Here is an 18860-nt window from a genome sequence, read left to right as displayed (position 1 = left end):
CTATTATAATAATAAATTAAAGTAGAGATAATATTATAGTATTTCAAAAATTAAATTATTATATTATTATTATAGCATTATGATAATATGAATATAACATATGTTACTACTATTATGATCCTATAATGTTACAACAAGAGTACTATAACATAATAAAATTATAATCATAAAATTTTATTTCTATAATGTAATTAGATAATGTATCACAATTTTATTAGTATGTTATAGAATAATAATATGATATTAAAATATAGTAAAAATATTGTAATCTAATACTAATATTATAACATGATAATAGTCATATGGCATTTTTCTAGTACAATAATATGTTCTTGTGTATATGACTATTATAATTATATATTATAGCATTATAATATTATAATACTAATTTATTACAATAGTATTATTGGTTTACTTACTAGAATATCATGAAGAGGGAGGGAAGGAGAAGTGGCATGGTTGGAATGGTGAGGGAACCCTTTCTAATGCTTTCTATTCTTTATGTAAGATTCTTTATAGTTGGAATTATTACCAATTTCACCTGCAGTTTTGCTTTGAAGTTTTGAACCTCTTTTAATTGAACTGCAACCATGTGGTTGCAATTGTAGGTATCCGAATACTTGTTTTGGTTGCTTGCAATTCACTCATAGTCAACTACAACTATAGTCTACTGACTACAAGCAACCAAACAACCCTAATTTTGAATCTCATATGATTATGCTAGGTCTGGTTAGAGTTTTTTAATATGAATAGTTTATATAATGAATTCTTTATGATTAGGTTAGGAATGAGATTAGACCTAAGTTGATAATAACTGACTAAACTTATATAATAATCCTCATGCAATTACAAGTCTTAGAAAATCAAGGAATTATATGGATAAAAATAATTATGAGAAAAAAAAAGATGCACGGTGTGCAGGCGCGCACACAACACACAAACAGAGAGAGAGAGATATAAATCAAGGAGAAATAATTGTGTAAAATTAATGATTTATTGAATATAAAATATTTGACTTGGAGATTTTCCCAGTGATCATACCACCTTAATTTTTTTTTTTTTGGCAATCACGATCACACCTCTTTACTTAGGAACCAAAGATTTTGGATACAAATCTTCAATGGTGCATTCTCCAGAATTTGAACTTAGATAATTATATTAAGAGTGTGAATATAGTATTTTCATGTTGTACTGTTGCTAAAAGAATGATCCAATCCCTAAAAGATGACGCTCTTAAGATGATAGTCTTTCTCCGAAAGAATCACAACTGTTGTAATAACTATAATTCAGTTTTGAACCATTCAAATCCATTTATATATGTAGTACTTTAAAATACAATAGTCATAATCATCACCAAAAGTCGTAAATATGTAGGAAATTCCTACGATTCCTCTGGGCTAATTAACCACCTCTTAACATACTATAATGATGAAAGGCTATCTCCCTCTAAGCGAGGAAATTGGTGTCTATCTCAACTCAATAACTTGCTAATCTCACCACTGGCTCTCATGGGCAACATGAAGATGACGTTGGAATCACCTATTAAAGAGTGCAACAAAGGATTTTGCACATTGGGCACATGGCATGCACAACCTCCATGGTATGGTATGGATACTCTAGACTAACTTACGGGCCTATAGCAATGCTTGGTGCTAATCTCGGATATCAAATCTTTACCAATAGGATGGCTTTTGGGCTCTTGGACCTAGCCTTAGTCCACTAATCATTTTGGGGTAGGTTGGGTCTTGGCTTGGTGATGTATTGGTACCTAAATATATATGCCATTCAATGTGGAAGTTGAGGGCAAATTTAGATGGAACTTAAGACTCTTAAACATCTCAATTATAAAGATAATTAGAGGCCACAAATATTTGTGAAACAGCATATTTATCAAAGTAATTAAACATATATTGGCATAACTATTTATTTAGATTTAAATTATGTGTTTGGAGTTAGTCTTTTTGTTAGCAAATTAATTCTCTCATGGCAAATTATTTTCATTTGTTATGTACATTTGCATTTTAACTATTAAATATGTGTGTATATAGGAGAGAGAGGCTCCGCAACATTCAAACAGATCTTCATCAGATCTAGTCAGATCTCTATCAAAAATATGAAGGTTCTGCATCAATAATTTAAATTATTGAATATAATCTACTATCTAATTAAAATATTTATATATCAAAATCATATGATTTTGAAAATCTTAAATTATACATCAAGCAATCAAAAGAATGTGTATTGTTTTATATTATTTAAACTTTCTAATTTAATCATCAAATAGATAAATTGAAATTAATCTTTGAATCATGATATTTATTATATAAATAATTTTAAGATAGTAGATCACATGCAGCAGCTACAAAGATCAATACGAGTCTTCTATCATTTAATGTAAACCTAATCGTATATGCATGAATTCCATTGAGGTATTGCCAGATCTCTCTTTCTCTCTCCCAATCCCAACATGATGACATAAGAAGCCACATAAAAAATTTTATTATTTTAATCACCATGTTCCACCAAATTTTTTTTTTTTTTTTTAAAGCCGGAGGTTTCACTGCTGGAACCATAAAAATAAGATTATATGACATCTGTCCTTTTTTTTTAGTTTTTTCAGAACATCACATGCTATCTGGCTTTGCTTGTACCTAATTTATTATTTACACTATTAATTAATGCAGCGGGGACCATGCATGGCGTTGGGCGGGGCCGGCCAGCTGCTCCGTTGCTCCGATAGAATACAAAAGGTGCTAATTAAAGAGAAAATATATAGTATACATGATAGGTTGGACGGCAGTCGTTATCCCAAGACAAGCAAGCAATGGACTGATAGGGAAAGAAATCCACGGAGTCTGCATGTTGAGGTGGAATATATATGATATGAAATGTAATAGATTTTTCTTGAAGGACTGATAGAGAGATTAAATACTGGGTTCACAGGATCTATATATTGAGCGGAAAAATAATATTAAATAGATATAACATATTGTCACGAAAGAAAAGAACATAAAACATTGATATTTTAGACTCTTGCTTAACTTGATAATTCTCCATCGGAACAGACATGCATCCACCGTCGGATCTCCCCCCCTCCCCAGCCCCGCCCTGCCCTCAACCACAGAGATTAGTATGGACCTTCGTATACTCTTTATTTAAATCTCAATATCGTCAAGCAATGGATCAAAACTCAATCATAAATATCAAAATTAATTTAAAATTTTATTATAATATTCTCTAATCTACAAAGATTATAAACTGAATCGTTCTAATATTGATTATTAATGACAATCCAAATTCTACTAAAAAAAAAATTAGTAAGAAAATGTTACAGTTGATTTTTTTATTTCATCTTCAAAATCTTTCGATATGTAATCGATATGTGACTAAATACATATCTGATTATATTTTCTCGATGACAATAACTGTTGTGGCAGCGTGACTTTGTTTATCACCATTCAAATAAAATATATATGAAAGGCAGAGTCATTGCCGACCTAAGATAATTAAGCTATATAATTATGCAGACATAAAATCATATAAAAACATTACGATTTTACATCACATGCCTAGCAGTTGTACACAACTTCCATCCGACGGGATTCTATTCAAATCTTAATTATGAGCTGCTTCCCAAGTATTCCATACAGAAAAAAGTGACATGTGGAGCTCTCTCTCTCTCTCTCTCTCTCTCTCTCTATATATATATATATATATATATATATATATATATATATTACCCTTACCTCTAGTTAATTAGTTGGAAGTACTATATAGTGTTGAAAAGATAGATGCAACATCGAAGATGTCTCTCCATTTTGTTATTACGCTGATAGAGAAGCTTTCCAAATGGAATTAAAATATGTATCACAGGTGCAGGAGACACCTTAAGGACTTTCCCTCGGACAGCAGCTGAAAAGCTTGGTTTATCTCAGTAAAAGGCATCTCATGGGTTATAAACCCATCCAGATTAATTTTGGTTTCCTGCAAAAGTGGAGATAAGCAAGATTATGAAGGGACATCGTTGTTGAAAACTTTTGTGTAGTATTGTTGACGAAAATTACTAGCTATATGTGCAACGAAACAAGTAAAGATACTCCATTGTTGACTTGTTGTATGGTATGTGTATTGTTCTTATGTAGCTTTGGAAACCTACCCCGTTCATGTACTTATCCACAAAATCCGACAACTGGGATTTTCCCTTAAAATCTCCAAAGACGCTTGCAACGATCCTCCGGCCATCAAAGAGCTCCATTGGATGCAAGGGAAGCAACCTTGGGGTTGGATGGATTCCTAAAATCACTGTCAAACCCCATCCCTGTGCATCCAAGAAAAGTAATTGAGCTTGTGAGAGAAGTAAGAATATTATAAAGTTCACAAATTCTGAAAAGAGTACTTTATTGAATTGCATTATCTTTTGATGAAACCACTGATGAATCAAAGTATCTTAGACTTTGAAAGGACACACCTGTGAAATATATACTTGAGATATTTTATGGGTTTTAGAAGATTGAATGTTATGAACCTATAGATATGGCTCTCACAATGCCAGGTCACAAAGGCTAGAAACTTTTTTTCTCACTGTTTTTCCCTTGACTATTGGCCACCTCCCACAACATTTTCTTTTCTTCCAAATCTCTGTCTATATATAGTCCTAGCACATAAGCCTTTAATGTTTTTGGGTCCATGCTATCAGGTCTATGTCAACTGAAATAGACTAAACCCCACAAAAGGTGAGATATTTGTGACATTGTCTAAATCAGGAGTGGTCAATATTTTAGGTGGCGTGCTCCACCATATATCGAGCATGGGAAACTTTAAATGAAGATAAGAAGATGACATCAAACCATATGTCCCACGGAGCTAAAGTCACCCATGCTTATGGTTCAATGCCCTGAACTTGGCTTGGGCATCCCCATCCATTCACAGCTCTGGAAACCTTCTAGATCGGGCAATGACTATTCTAAGGGTGTTAATAAGAGCAAAGAAGAAGTCCATTCATGTAAGGGAAAAGCATAGCCGTGAATGTACGTCATGGGTTGACATAAAAGCTTCACGGAATACGTCCAGATTCCCTGCACACTCGAAGCTGTAGTCCGCACCTCCTTTCGTCATTTCCCTTATCACCTGCACATATTGCCATCAATACCACATGGGTGAAGCAAGCTTGCATGCAAGCAATTACATCACACTATACATTATGAACACATTAAAGTTGGTCAGAGTGCACATGAAAATTTGATATTGAAAATTTCATTTTTCCGATAATAGACTTAGTGCACATAAATATATATACTCTATTTATAGTTTTGCATTCTTTGTTTTTACCCTTCTCTTAAGTGTTTGAGCAAGAGGGTGGAAAAGAAGCATATCCTACAAATGCAAGCTAATGAACCCATTCCCACTATCATTGTAGTCAGAAAGGGATTGGAGATGGTCTCTAGAGATCATCACAAAATTCAGGCATGGATACTGCAAATAAGCACAGAGAAATATTTATGGTAATTTGAGCGTTACTTGTTAGATAATAGAAGAATTATTATACCTCATGCGCAGGCTTGTCGCAGTCGTTGGGGTTGATGAATTTTGTGATGCCCATTTCTCGCCCTGCATGGTAACCAATTGTACATCAGAGGCCTCTTACAAGCTTGCTTTCCAAATCGACGAACAAGTTTTATGATGCAATGCATGTTCAAACAATAGGGATCGAGGTGATAAGTCATCTGTGTCTTCTATATGGAATAACATTCTATACACAACTATTGAAAACTATCATAGTCTTCATAAGTTCAAATGGTAGAAATTAATCTCTTTGACTTGTCAATTAGTTATGTAACATGGTAATGGACTTCTCAACTACAAGCTTCATGTTAAAACTCCTGGCATATATTATGCTGCTAAATATAATTGCACCATCTAGAACTTATTGCTTAAAGATGGAGTACAAAGTAACACAACAAAATTATGTTTAGTTTGTTTACAATTAATGCAGATGTAGCAATAATCATGCAAGATTTTTTAGTACATGAAACACATATATTCATGCATCATATTCAAAGTTTAGCAGTCATCCAAGCATGTATTTGTCTTTTTGCCTATCTCACATGCATAAAGACACAGGTTCGTCACGGAAAACCATACCTTTCCCAAACTTCTCTGAGTTAATGTCAACACCAATAATTTGGGAGGCCCCTCTCAGTCGTGCACCTTCTGCAACCTGTGAAATATTCTAGATTGGAGATGTTTCTAGCATAGCAGATAAGATGGACTACCAAATCTGTGCCTTTATAAATTATATATTATATCATATGGTAGAAAATTTCGAACCGCAAGCCCCACAGCACCAAGCCCGAAGATTGCCACGGTTGATCCCTCTTTTACATTTGCACAATTCCATGCAGCTCCCACTCCTTTCAGTTTAACAAGTAGTCAAAAGACAAACAGTTCAAAGTCATATTGCTGAAAAAAAAGGAAAAAACAGAGACATAGTGAATGGAACAATATATATATATATATATATAAAATTTGGTTCCGATTTCAGAAAAAAGGGGGACTTTAACGACAAAAAATAACAGGAATTGTATACATGATAATCTCATTAGGGCATTGATGGGTGGATCTAATTGTTGGGAAAATTGTTCATTAAGATGAATTGGAGTACAGATATGATTTTGATGATTAATGAAAGGAGATTAGAGTTTTGTTGTCAGTTTGACTTCAATTAATGTTATATAACTTGACTATAAGCTTTGTGCCGATCGAGAAGATAATACGACTTCCTATAAAACCTACGTTCCCGCCACAAATGCTTAATAAATAGCATCAAGCGTAAGTCATGATGTATGACATTTACATCAAGAAAGAAGCGTATGTAGTTAATCTTTCCATGATTCAGAAGTAGGCTCAAACACGGAATATCATATCATTTCCTTCCTGCAATGCTTCTTTGAGCAGATAGCTGACAAAAGAAATCGCTTTTAAAATATCTTCTGAGAAGTCTTTAGTGTGCCTGTGGTGACGCAATCTTGTAAGTTTCATTAATGGAAGATTTTTGTCCAGATTCATAAGAAAAGTCAAATCTCTTGTCCCACAGTTTGTCCTCCATTTCCCACTATCAAGCAAAACTAGCGCCCCTTGCAACCTAACAATCCTTTACTAATATGGAAACATTATATGAGCCTAATTAATTACTAGGATTACCTCACATCATGGGGTTAGCATGTGAAGCCACATGCAGTGTAGCTTTCATGATGCCTCTTTGAAAACTTGGTAAGTTGACGTGTTACCCTTGCAGTAGCTCATTTAAACTAAAGTTAATTTGGAGCAGTGGGATTAACTAAGTTTTGGAGAAATTTTAGTTGGCATAAATACCTGTGGAAATGCCACAGCTAAACAAGCACATCTTTTGGAGGGGTGCAGCGGGGTTAATTTTAACGACGCAGGCGGAGTCGAGCACGGTGAACTCGGCGAAGGTGGAGGTGTTGAGGAAGTGGTAGACGGGGCGGCGCTTCCCGGTGGCGGGATCCAGGACGGAGAACCTGGGCTGGCCGTCGCCGGCCATGACGCTCTTGAAGGGATCCACCCGGAACCTGGCGCAGAGGTTGGTCATGTGGGACCTACAGTGGGGGCACTCCCCGCACTCCCCGTTAAAGATGGGAACCACATGGTCCCCCTCCTTCAAGTCCTCCACGCCTTCCCCCACGCTTTCCACCACCCTGCCCACATGAGTCCAAGACCCAGATTAAGACCACTACATATATATATATATATATATATATATATATATATATATATATATATATATATATATATATATATAGTTTGTCACTAGTTTGCTTACCCGGCTGCCTCATGACCAAGTATTCGGGGGTAGACTCGTTGCATCTCATTCTGGGTTCAAGAAAGGAGGGGAACACAAGCGATAAGGAAACTATAGTTAGAACAAATAGAAGGAAAGGAAGTGGGAAAGGAGGAGAAATATCTAGTATGATTCGCCGAGAATATTGATTGGTTTGGCCAAGAAAAAATAGAGTTTGGATGGTAAAATAGTATGAGTGGAAGTTGTGGGATTTTTGTTATAATTTTAGTACAATACCAGGCCTTTCCAAGCACTGAGATCGGTGTGGCAGATGGAAGTGAAGAGGATCTTGAGCCGGACCTCCATTTTTTGAGGGGGCTCTACTTGCACCTCCTCCATCACGAAGGGTTCTTCCGGACCCCAAACAACGGCAGCTTCCCACAGTAAAAAAAAATAAAATTAAATAAAATTAAAAGTCATTTAGGTTTGATAGAGAGAGAGAGAGTAGATACCTTTACAAGTGATAACTTTGCCGGCAGTACCACTAGCATGGAAACCGTCATGGAAGCCATTAGCATGTTCTTGGCCATTACTCCCCATCTCTCTCTCCCTCCAGAATGAGACCGTCGGTATGGTCACGTGGAAAGACCAACGCGGAAGTTGATCGCATATTTATAGCCAAAAAGAAAGCAACATGGTCTTTTTCTGAGAGGGTACGTATGTAAAAAGCCAGACTATTAGATACTTTTTAGAATGTCACGCAAATCTTGCAATGCATTAGAGCACCAGCCCAAAATCACAACGAACAAGAATTAAGAATTAAGCAAAGAAATGAATTTGCAAGAAAATTATAATAGAGAAGAAGGGAAAAAAATGTTTTCTACATAGTAATTTTTATTCCTAATAAATGCATAGCACTTGTCTTATAAATTTTGTTTAGAAGGTCTATTTACTTAGTAAATCAATTAAAATTTTAGAAGACAAGGATTAATTAAACCTTTTCGTTCTCCCATCTTCCGGCCTACAATCTGCGATCAACTCCTTTCAGAAGACGAGGACTAACTAAACCTTATGGATAGGTCAATGATATAATAGAATTTTTTTTGATAAAACGGTATAATAGTTTTTGGGTTGCGTGATAGCTTCGAGTTTTCATACTTTTCTCCTTTCCTTTCCTATTTTCTCTTACCTTCTGGTTATGCTTTAAATCTTTTTGTCTATCATATATTTGGGTAGCTAGGCCTTCCTTTCCATTAAGAATGAAAGTGATATGGATAATATTCGTTCAAGGATATAAATAAAAATTTAAGGATCTCATTAATATCTATATCCATACTTACATCCATCAAAAAAAATAGATATTGATATAATAGATAACTATCTAATCTGTATCCGAATATCTGAATTTATTTGTAATCTTATATAATTTTATATAGTATTTATTAATTTTTAAAAAAATAGATAACTATATAAATATGTTATTAACTTGATTTATTATCTATTTAGTAATACCGTTAGTTTTATGGTCATAAAGTTTAAATTATTCAACTTATATCCGTCATTATATTCATACTTTTGATATCCGAATTGCATCCACATCTATTTAAAATAAATATAAAAATAAATTTTTATATCTTAATAATATTTATATTTATATTTATTATAAAAAATAATTATAAATATAGATATATTGATATCTGATTCAATTTTAACCCCATTTCTCATCAAATGTGGCTTAACTCCTGTTCCATTCATTTATTACGAAGGCCCACGCGCACCTAAGTACATCTCCTCTGCCTGGTGGAGTCTCCCTCGAAGCTGGCTGCGATTCCGGGTCTTATTCTCACATATGGCCATGTTCCCATCCACGGAACTAACCTGCTTGTATCCAACCTGGCATCCAGTGAATGTCCAGGATGTACATATACTAATGAATGAATGCAGAAAGCTAAAACGGTTGGGGTCATAAATTATACACTCAGCTAAATGATATCGTATTCCTTTTTTTTTTTTTTTTTTTTGTGGAAATGTAATGTACATATATTGCATTATAGAGTGTCTTAATATTTCTTTGTTCCTTTGTTTTTTTTTTTTTTTTGGTAGTAGTTCCTTTGTATCAGATGAAACATCACTCTCATCACCGCTTCCCTCTCAAGTGGGCCTTGGATTTGTTGGCTCTCACTGTTTCAGAAACGAATCCTATCTTTAATTCTTGTCCTCATATGCATTCATGATGGTGGTGGTGCCAGCAATGGCATTTAAAGTATACCGGACTGAATTATAGTGGCCAACGACGAATCCTAATATAAAGGATGTTTGCATTGGGCATCTGATATTATTGTGGATGAGATTTTGAAATGATATTGTAAGGATCCGGTCTTTTTCTTTTCACATGAATTAAAAATAGATCTAAAAAAATAATAATAATTTTCAACCCCACATGCTTGGCGCATGATGCAGAAGAGGACTCCCGATAGAGTCTACCCCTTCTTCTCGAGTTTGATTTGAATCAGGAGTCCAGAGCTCAATGAAGCTTTAGTTTTCGGGTGTAAAAAATCATCTTTCTCTAAACACCTCACCTTCAATCATTGATAAACACCAGCAAAAATCCAAGGAAGATTGGTCAATTTTTCTTTGAGATCTCTTGGTTAATTCGGTTGACTTCATCGTTGGAGCAAGATAATCAACTCTCCTCTCTCTACCATACCTATTTCTAGGTCTCTCGATCATTGCCGATAGTCCGATTGTCACCAATAATCATCGGATTATTGTGTACTTTCCCCTGTATTTATCTTTTCTCCCCTCCTTTTTTTTTTCCACCAGATTGGTTGCTATTATTGTGAGCCATTGCCATTGCCGTCTGCTACTGTGTGGTCGTCATTGCCGTAGCTATAGTTGCCGGAGGCTTCTACCGTCAGAGTTCACCATCATGGGAGGTAGGTGACCTAAAACTTTCTCTCCTATTATTTTTTTCTATTGTTCTTCTATCGAACCTGCCGCCGTCGCCAGATATGACCGTGCTCAAGCTACCAAAGGCCAGAGCCATCGGACCATTGCCACTATGGATTGCTACCATCAATAGCTGCGGCTATAGAAGATGGTTAGCCCAAGATTTGCCTTCCCTTGTTTTCTACAAAGAAGAAAGCAAAAACAAGAGAAAGAGAAAGAGAAGGAGAAGAAAAAAAAAAGAAAAGAAAGAAAAAAAAAAGGAGAGAGTTTAATTTCTCTTTCCCTTCCCTCTCTTCACTTGCTTAGTTTTTCTATCCCCTTTCTCTCTCTACAAATTTGTTGCTAGTTTCTCTCTCTAAATTATTTCTCTCTCTTCATAAATTTCTCTCTATAGAAATCCTATAGACCACTGAGGTTTCAGATATTTAGGTAAATCCAAATCAATTGGTTCACCATAGGAGAGGTTCTAAATCTATAATATTTAGATATTTTTTCATCCTTAATTATATATAATTTTTATGTTTAATTCTAATTATATAGAGATACAATTGTCTGCATAAGAAGGTGTCAAGTGGAACCACTTGACCCCAAGTTCATAGATCGAGGAGTGGATCGATTGTTGTACTTAGATCTAAGACTAATATAGGTAAGGATCTCTTCACATGATTACATGTATGTATAATTTTTATACTATGTGTTGCAATAGATTTCTGGCCCTGGTCGGGGTAGCAGGAGTTGAGAAGAGGCCGTGAGCACTATGAGACCTGCAAAACAAGTCCTAGTCATAGCTGAATCTGATGGAGATCCTTCGATGCTCAAATCAGGAAGCTAAAATAGAAGAGAAAGAGTGCGAGAGATAGAGAGTATGCACATACCTTGAGGATTCCTTCACAGCTTCTATTCATAGATAGAGGTGAAGACTGTTTAGAAGCGGCATTTCTGGTTCATTCTTATCGACTCAAATGCGGTATGCTGAAATTTAAGGCCAAGATTTCTAGGATGTGGTAGTTGTGCTTGCCTAAGTTGTTTCGAAGCCAACTAGGTTGCTTTAAATTTGAAAAGAAGTGCAGAATTGTTAGGTTCAATCTGGCTTGACTAGTATGCTTCGGATTGGTAGGTGGCATGGCCAGTGGAGATAAGAGTCACCTCGATGCTAGTGGCTAAGGGTTCATAACCAAAGCTAAGATTGACGGCCAAAGCTTAGGTTAGTGGCCGAAGCTAGAATCGACAGGATTTTCAATCAGGAGGTTCCATCCAAGATGGATCTGCTAGAAAGTGAGGATCGATGAGGTCTGAAGTTATCTAGATCTTCCACTAGTTTAGATCATTAGCTAGGATCGGTAGAGTTTTCCATCAAGAGGTTCCATCTAGGATGGATCGCTGGAAAGCGAGGATCAGTAAGGTCCAAAGTTACTCGAATCTTCCACTTGTTTATATCTTTGGTTTGGATGACATATTATCCCCCAACATATGCCTCCTACTCTCGAGTTCGAATCAGAATAGGTTCAGATGAAGGGAGTACATCAATCCTGACCTGCCAAAGACACATCCTTGTCACAATCAAAATGACATGTCCATGACTTTTGGATGAAACAAAGAGTCACATCAAAGGTTAATCATGATTGAGAAAAATGGGATGATTTATAAAATTTGAAGGGCGACGTGCTTCATTTTGGGCGCGACCCATAAATGAGCCATCTGACAGCTCTATGGGCCAGTGAGAGCGCGCCAGATATTAATCATCTAACAACTAGGGGCAATTCGGTATTTGGATTATACTAGGCCCAAATCCTTCTCTATCTTCTCTTCCTTATGCTTTCAGATTTTTTTCTTCTTCTCCTCCGTTTCTCTTCCGATTGAGTTTCTAATTCCTTAAGCGCTTTGAGAAACCTTCCCCTGATTGTCTCTTTCGGCCTTCTCAGGTTGCCGGCGATCTTCCCCAGTCAATTGTTCTTGTCTCTTGTATGCAGTTGCAGGTGGATTTCCTTGCTCCTCTATTGATTTTATGATTCCCCCTTTGTTTCTTGTCTTTTCGGTCCCTCTTTTTAGCTGCCCTTTATCCTCTCTCACCTTCTTTTTCATTTCTATTATTTCTCTTTTCTATTTTTAATAGCAGACTCTGAGTGTTCCTGTAGAGATCGATCCTCTAAGTCTTCTTCTTCGAGAGCAGATCTCATAGAATCAAATGTCAGGCATGAGATAGAACCACCTTTTGTGTCCAACACCATCGGATCCATGTTGGACTTAGAGGATCTGAGTCTGATTTGGGTCCAATACGAAATTTTTTCTTCATACAAGTTAAAACTTTCAGGGCCCAGTAGTCAGATCGGTGACCCTCCTGATCGGATTGGATTGTACGAGGAGGCATTCGAGGTTGGACTCAGGTTGCCTATTCATCCTTTTATTGTTGAACTCTTTCACTTCTTCAATATCTCCTTTTGTTCTGTTATCCTAAACTCCTTTTGTTTCATCACTCTTTGTATCTTGGCCAAATTCCATCCAACTATTTTCCTCTTCCGATCCTTCTTTACTATCAAAAAACGTACCAAAAATTGATGGTACATCTCTCCTCCAAGGTAGTTCCTGCCCTAATAATGGGGGCCCCTTCTTTGGTCCATGGGTGGAAAGATCGATTCTTATTTGTCTCAGACCCTTCCAACGTGGACTGGAGATTTTTCTACTCGGGTCAACCGAGGGACTCTACCTTTCAGATCCCGAAGCTAGGGAGGAGAGAACATAAAGCACTCCAAGATTTTATAGGGGTATAAAATATTTCATGTGAAGCATTTGCTATTGGAGCATACTCTCTCTAACATGGGCCTCAGTTCGATCGACTTCAGAGGTGAGAGTTAGTTTTACTGTTTTTTCGATGCCCACTCTTCTCCCCCTTTTTTTTGTGATTTATCTCGATTTGTTGTAGATATTATACCCGAGGAGCTTAAACAATTGAAGAAAAATGTAATACAAAAGAGGAAGGCATCTTCATCAGCCACCATCGAGGGCTAAAAGAAGCAAAGATCTTCTAAGGATAGCCATAGAAGGGTGTCTCCCCCTTCAATCTAATGCCACCCCCCGAAGCTCGCAGTACTTCCTACCACCCAGGTTGAGGGGAGTCACCAATCCATGCCCCCGGCTAAATGATTAAGTTCAGATTCTATCAAAGTATCCATCGAGTGGAGGCAAGGTGCGACCATATTCCCTCCAGATGCTACTTTCAAGGATTGAAAAATCACCCGTTATGCATTCGAGGGGATGCTTCTTGATGCTGATCTAAACAGAGTTGAGGGATAGAGCTTCAAGAGGCAGCAAAGGGAGACCATGACCTCCATGATTCAGATGAGTCCCTTTTCTTTTCCTGTTGTCTCATTCCTTTATCTTTAGCTACTAAGTCTTTTTTTCTGAGTGTAGCAGGTCATTACATCACCGCTTTTATTAATTTGCTATGAATAACTTTATCGGATGCCACCAAGGCACAAAAGAAGGCGAAAGCTACTGCGGTCAAGGGTCGGTCTAAGATAAAGTCGGTTGAGGCCGAAGCCAAACACCTGAAGAAGATGCCGGATAAGGTTGAGGCTACAAAAGCAAAGGTCGAGACTGACTTGACCTAAGAGAAGAAGAAACGGTGGGCAACCCCAACTAATGAAAAAATAGTGTCCTACAAGCCAATCACATATATGATGCGATGGAATATTTTCTGTATTCTATCTTCCTAACTCATACATTTGATATTAATTATTAATAAAATTAGATATTTTATTTTATTATATGCTACATCTTGATACTTGATTAAGATTATAATGAACCTCATAGATTAAGATAATGGTTCTAAGGCCATGATGAGAATATGCCAGTAAGACCTAAATCTTTGATAGCCCTAATCTAAAATATTTTCAATTAGAAGATCATTAATTCAGGAATCAATGATATTGATAAGACTGACACATCCTATGTATGCTCGATAGAGAGGGTGGTTGATCTCACAATCACTTATGTAATGATACTAATACAAAAATATAGGTGCTTATTAGAGAATGAGTTCACTGAATTACTTAATAAGAGAATATCTTATGAAACTTTATATGCATGTCAGCTGATTGTTCTCTAGTGGGAATAGTGCAAGTAATCTTTAGACCTATAATCACCATAGTACCTCATGTACATAATTTTATATTTTGGTTCATACCCTAGCATGACTTTTTGAGGCTTGTATGAAATGTTTTGAGTATGGTGAAGTGTATATGAAGGTTGTGAATGATCAATAAGAAATCGGTCACTCCTTATAAGGAGAAAAAATATCCTATGTGATCTCATAGGATGATGACTCAAAAAATCTTTGGTCAAAATAGGATAATAATTAGAAAAAATTTCTAATGCATCATCAACTGAGTCATCATTTTTAGATCGAGATACATATGGATAAGTATTTAGGCTAGACATGATTTCATACCTATAGCTTATCTGAGATGTTGTATGATTGAAAGATTGAATTACACGGTAACTCACCACTGAAAGATATTTTTGATATTTCTATCAAAATTTTATACATTCTGGATAATCATGACATGTTGCTAGACATCAATCTTGACTTATGAACTCATAAGAATTAAAGAGTTTAATTTAGCAATCAATTAGAATGAGCTCTAATTAATTGATGCATTTAGGTTGATCTATTTTTGATTAAGTTAGTTTGGTCACGAGCTTGAGTCTACTGCTAGCTAGATGTAGAACCTAATGGATCACACACTTAAAGATTTGATTATGAACTAATCCAATTAGATTTATTGAAAATTCTATGGGTTTAATTGACATGCTAGCTCATGGATCAACCTAAGTACCCAATCAAGCTTAGCCTAAAGCTGTTTGAGCTAACATAGAATCTGAAGCCTTGTCTTAATCTAATTTAGATCAGACCCATGGACTCTTAGGTGTCTTAACCTCTTCATATGGATGTGTTTCATGTAAAACCAACTCCTCCACACCATAAATAATTAGCACCTCATTTATTTAGTGTCCAAAAGGAAGAGTCCTTGCCTTTATTTTCATACGCCATCTGATGGTGCATCGATGTGTGCATGCAAAAAGAGGAGTCCTTCTACCTCACAACTCTTCCTTTTCCATGTGGAGTATTTATCTCATGTAGAAACCAAAGAGATTTCTCCCGCATGAGATAGTGTAGCGCCATGGATTGTTTCACGTGCCCTTTCATTCCTTATTTAAAGGGGGTGCTCCATTTATTTTAGCATGCAAAAAATTAAAGGGGTATTGGGCATGTGAGTTGAAGAGAAAAGGAAAGAAAAAAAATCAAAAAAAAAAAGAAAATGAAGAAAAATAGAGAAAAAAATAAGGGAGGAAAGAAAAGTAGATTGTCTGCCATTCTTAGTGATTGGAATATCCAAGTGTTGGATATCTAAATCAGAATAGGGCATACCAATCTTTTTGAGAAAATATTTCTGGTGTGGTCTTATGAGTTTTTTTTTAAGGTTATCAGATTGCAGTGCACTTCATCCTTGAGAAAGAAAGTTAGCTAAATTTCTGTGAAGTAATTTTCAGTGTAGCATCAAATTGGAAAGATCCGTAATCGATCCTATGTGGACTATCATTGGAGGACATCCACATGGGTATCTTGTGGAAATCATTTCTGCATCTGATCATAATTTCTGGAAGGTATAATTCTTATTTTAATTATTATGTATGTTTTGTTTGATTGTAATCAGCAAGATCTTTCTGGGATTATGGCTCAGTATGCTAGTTTTTAAGAGTTAAAAGTATGTTAAAATTTTACAATCAAAACCCAATAATAATATTAGAGCCATCCTTGTTATATTCAATCAAACAACATATTATTATTGTAATATAGATTAGATCTAATTCATATGATGCCATGATGATTAATTGATTAGATACATCAATTCTTGAAAATACAAAATTATTTTGTCCATGATCAAGTGTTTGATTATAATTTCAGTTACTAAATTTAGAATTTACTATTTTTTGTAATTTTATGGATGCTATAAGTTTATTCATGGTAGATATATGCCATAATCAATTTATTAGGGTGTTTTGAAATGAAGGTCAATTGTTGATTGGTCAAACCTAATTGGATTAGGATTTTGAATTAGAGATAATTCTAATTAGATTAAGATTCAAAAATATTGACTCAAGTAAAATTTTGATATTTGATTGGATCAAGAGTTGAGTCCAAATCATAGTCCTGTGCAATTTGGCTTACGAGTTCGACACACCCTATGAATACTAGGGGTCATAAATTAGGCATCAACATATGAATGATATTACAATTTGAATAACATAATTATTATTGCTTGATGATTGTGAGATGCATATTACTTATTATGTATATGTTAGGATATGCTTGAGACCAAAAAGACCCTCAACTTAAAAAATTATATTAAGTTATAATGGTGAAGTATTAAGAACACTATCCATGCCTTCCTTCATGCTAAGTCAATAGAATATATCAAAATCTACAGTGAGTTTATTGTACTATCTATAAGATTTTCTATGAAAATTGATTTGATATTGACAAGTACATAATAATATTTATGGCATATTCTAATAGTATCGCCTTGTTGTGCTATCCACAAAGATAGCATTATTCAAGTATGACTATATAGGAATGAAGAATCAAACTTAACTAGAACACTATAGTTTGTTGTACTATCCTTAAGACTATAAGTATTTTAGAGGCAAAAGATATGTTGAAAATTGTATGAGATGCAATTGGTAAGAGTTACCTACCCTTGAACTCATAAATGCTTATTGTGCTATCTACAAGATGTTTGTGAGGAATTAAGATCTTAACCCCACTTGAAAATAAGATAAGATTTTTTATTTTCATACTTGAGGATTATGAAATTCGTTAAATAAGTGAGAGATACAATTAGACAAAAGATCTAATCTAGCTGTACATGTCATCATGAGTAGTCTGCTTATATTTTATTCTTGTATTTGTAGATTTAATTGTATAATGGCATCCTCATTTTTGCTGTGTAGCATTCTTAATGCTAATAAGTTGATCGGACCTAATTATGTGGACTGATTGAGAAGTTTAAGAATTATTCTCATATAAAAGAAAGTCTCTTATATTTTAGATATACCTGCTCCCGATCTGATTGGAGAAGATATTACTAAGGAGGATAGGACTACATATAAGATGTGACATGATGATAGTGTGACTGTCAAATACATCATGTTAGCCTCTATGAATAATAAGCTATAGAGGCAATATGAAAATAAGGATGTTCATTTCATACTTCTTAATTTAAAAGAGTTATATGGAGAACAAAGTAGAACTACTAAATATGAGATATCTAAGTAGTTATTCCATGTCAGGATGAGTGAAGACACATCCGTACAGACCCATGTCCTTAAAATGATGGACATGATCACTCGATTAGGTCAACTAGATTTTGCTATGGATGGTAAGCTAAGTTAGGATTTAATCTTGCAATCACTTTCTGAATCTTTCTCTCGATTTATCATTGAACATAAGCCTGTCTGAGCTACTCAATATATTGAAGACCGCTGAAAGCCATTTCAAAAGTGAAAAGGCATCTATTCTACTTGTAGATAAGATCTCCAAGAAGAAGACAAGTCATAAAGGTTCAGATAAAAAGAAAAAAATAAACCCTAAGGCTAATATCTTCAAGAAGAAGGTGAAGAGTGTCTCTGCCAAAGGTACTTATTTTCATTGTGGAAAATATGGACATTGAAAGAGAAACCACAAGCATTATCTTGCAAGTTTGAAGCAAAAAGGAGCAAATATTACTAAAGATTTGTATATGATACAAACAAATTTAGCATTAAGTACTTTAACTTCATATTTTTGGATAATAGATACCGCCTATAATTTGCACCTATGCAAATCATTACAGGGACTGTAGGGAATAAGAAAACTAAATGAAGGTGACTTCATGCTCTTCAATGTTAGTGGAGAGTCCATCCAGTCTGAAACTATAGGAACCTTTTTGCTGAAGTTACCTTTATGTAAAATTTTAGAATTAGAAGATTGTTACTATATACCAAATATCATTAAAAATATTATTTCAATTCTTATGTTATTAGAACATGATTTTAAAATAAGATGAAGGGACAA

General features: G+C 35.2%; 1 protein-coding gene across 1 annotated transcript; it reads right to left on the bottom strand.

Moving 5' to 3' along the window:
• Positions 1-3519: 3519 nt before the first annotated feature.
• LOC105034612 (alcohol dehydrogenase-like 4) lies at positions 3520-8470 on the bottom strand. The gene is made up of 10 exons (XM_010909826.4): positions 8311-8470; positions 8096-8232; positions 7841-7890; positions 7372-7715; positions 6328-6410; positions 6142-6217; positions 5546-5607; positions 5032-5127; positions 4157-4318; positions 3520-3984 (listed from the first exon to the last, which is right to left on the bottom strand). Exons 1-10 carry the CDS (start codon positions 8396-8398, stop codon positions 3868-3870), a joined length of 1215 nt encoding a protein of 404 aa, XP_010908128.1. The 5' UTR covers positions 8399-8470; the 3' UTR covers positions 3520-3867.
• Between the last annotated feature and the right edge of the window lie 10390 nt (positions 8471-18860).

Source organism: Elaeis guineensis, chromosome 4, assembly GCF_000442705.2.
Source record: "Elaeis guineensis isolate ETL-2024a chromosome 4, EG11, whole genome shotgun sequence".
Classification (NCBI taxonomy): Eukaryota; Viridiplantae; Streptophyta; class Magnoliopsida; order Arecales; family Arecaceae; genus Elaeis; species Elaeis guineensis.
This window is presented reverse-complemented; position numbering and strand designations above follow the sequence as displayed.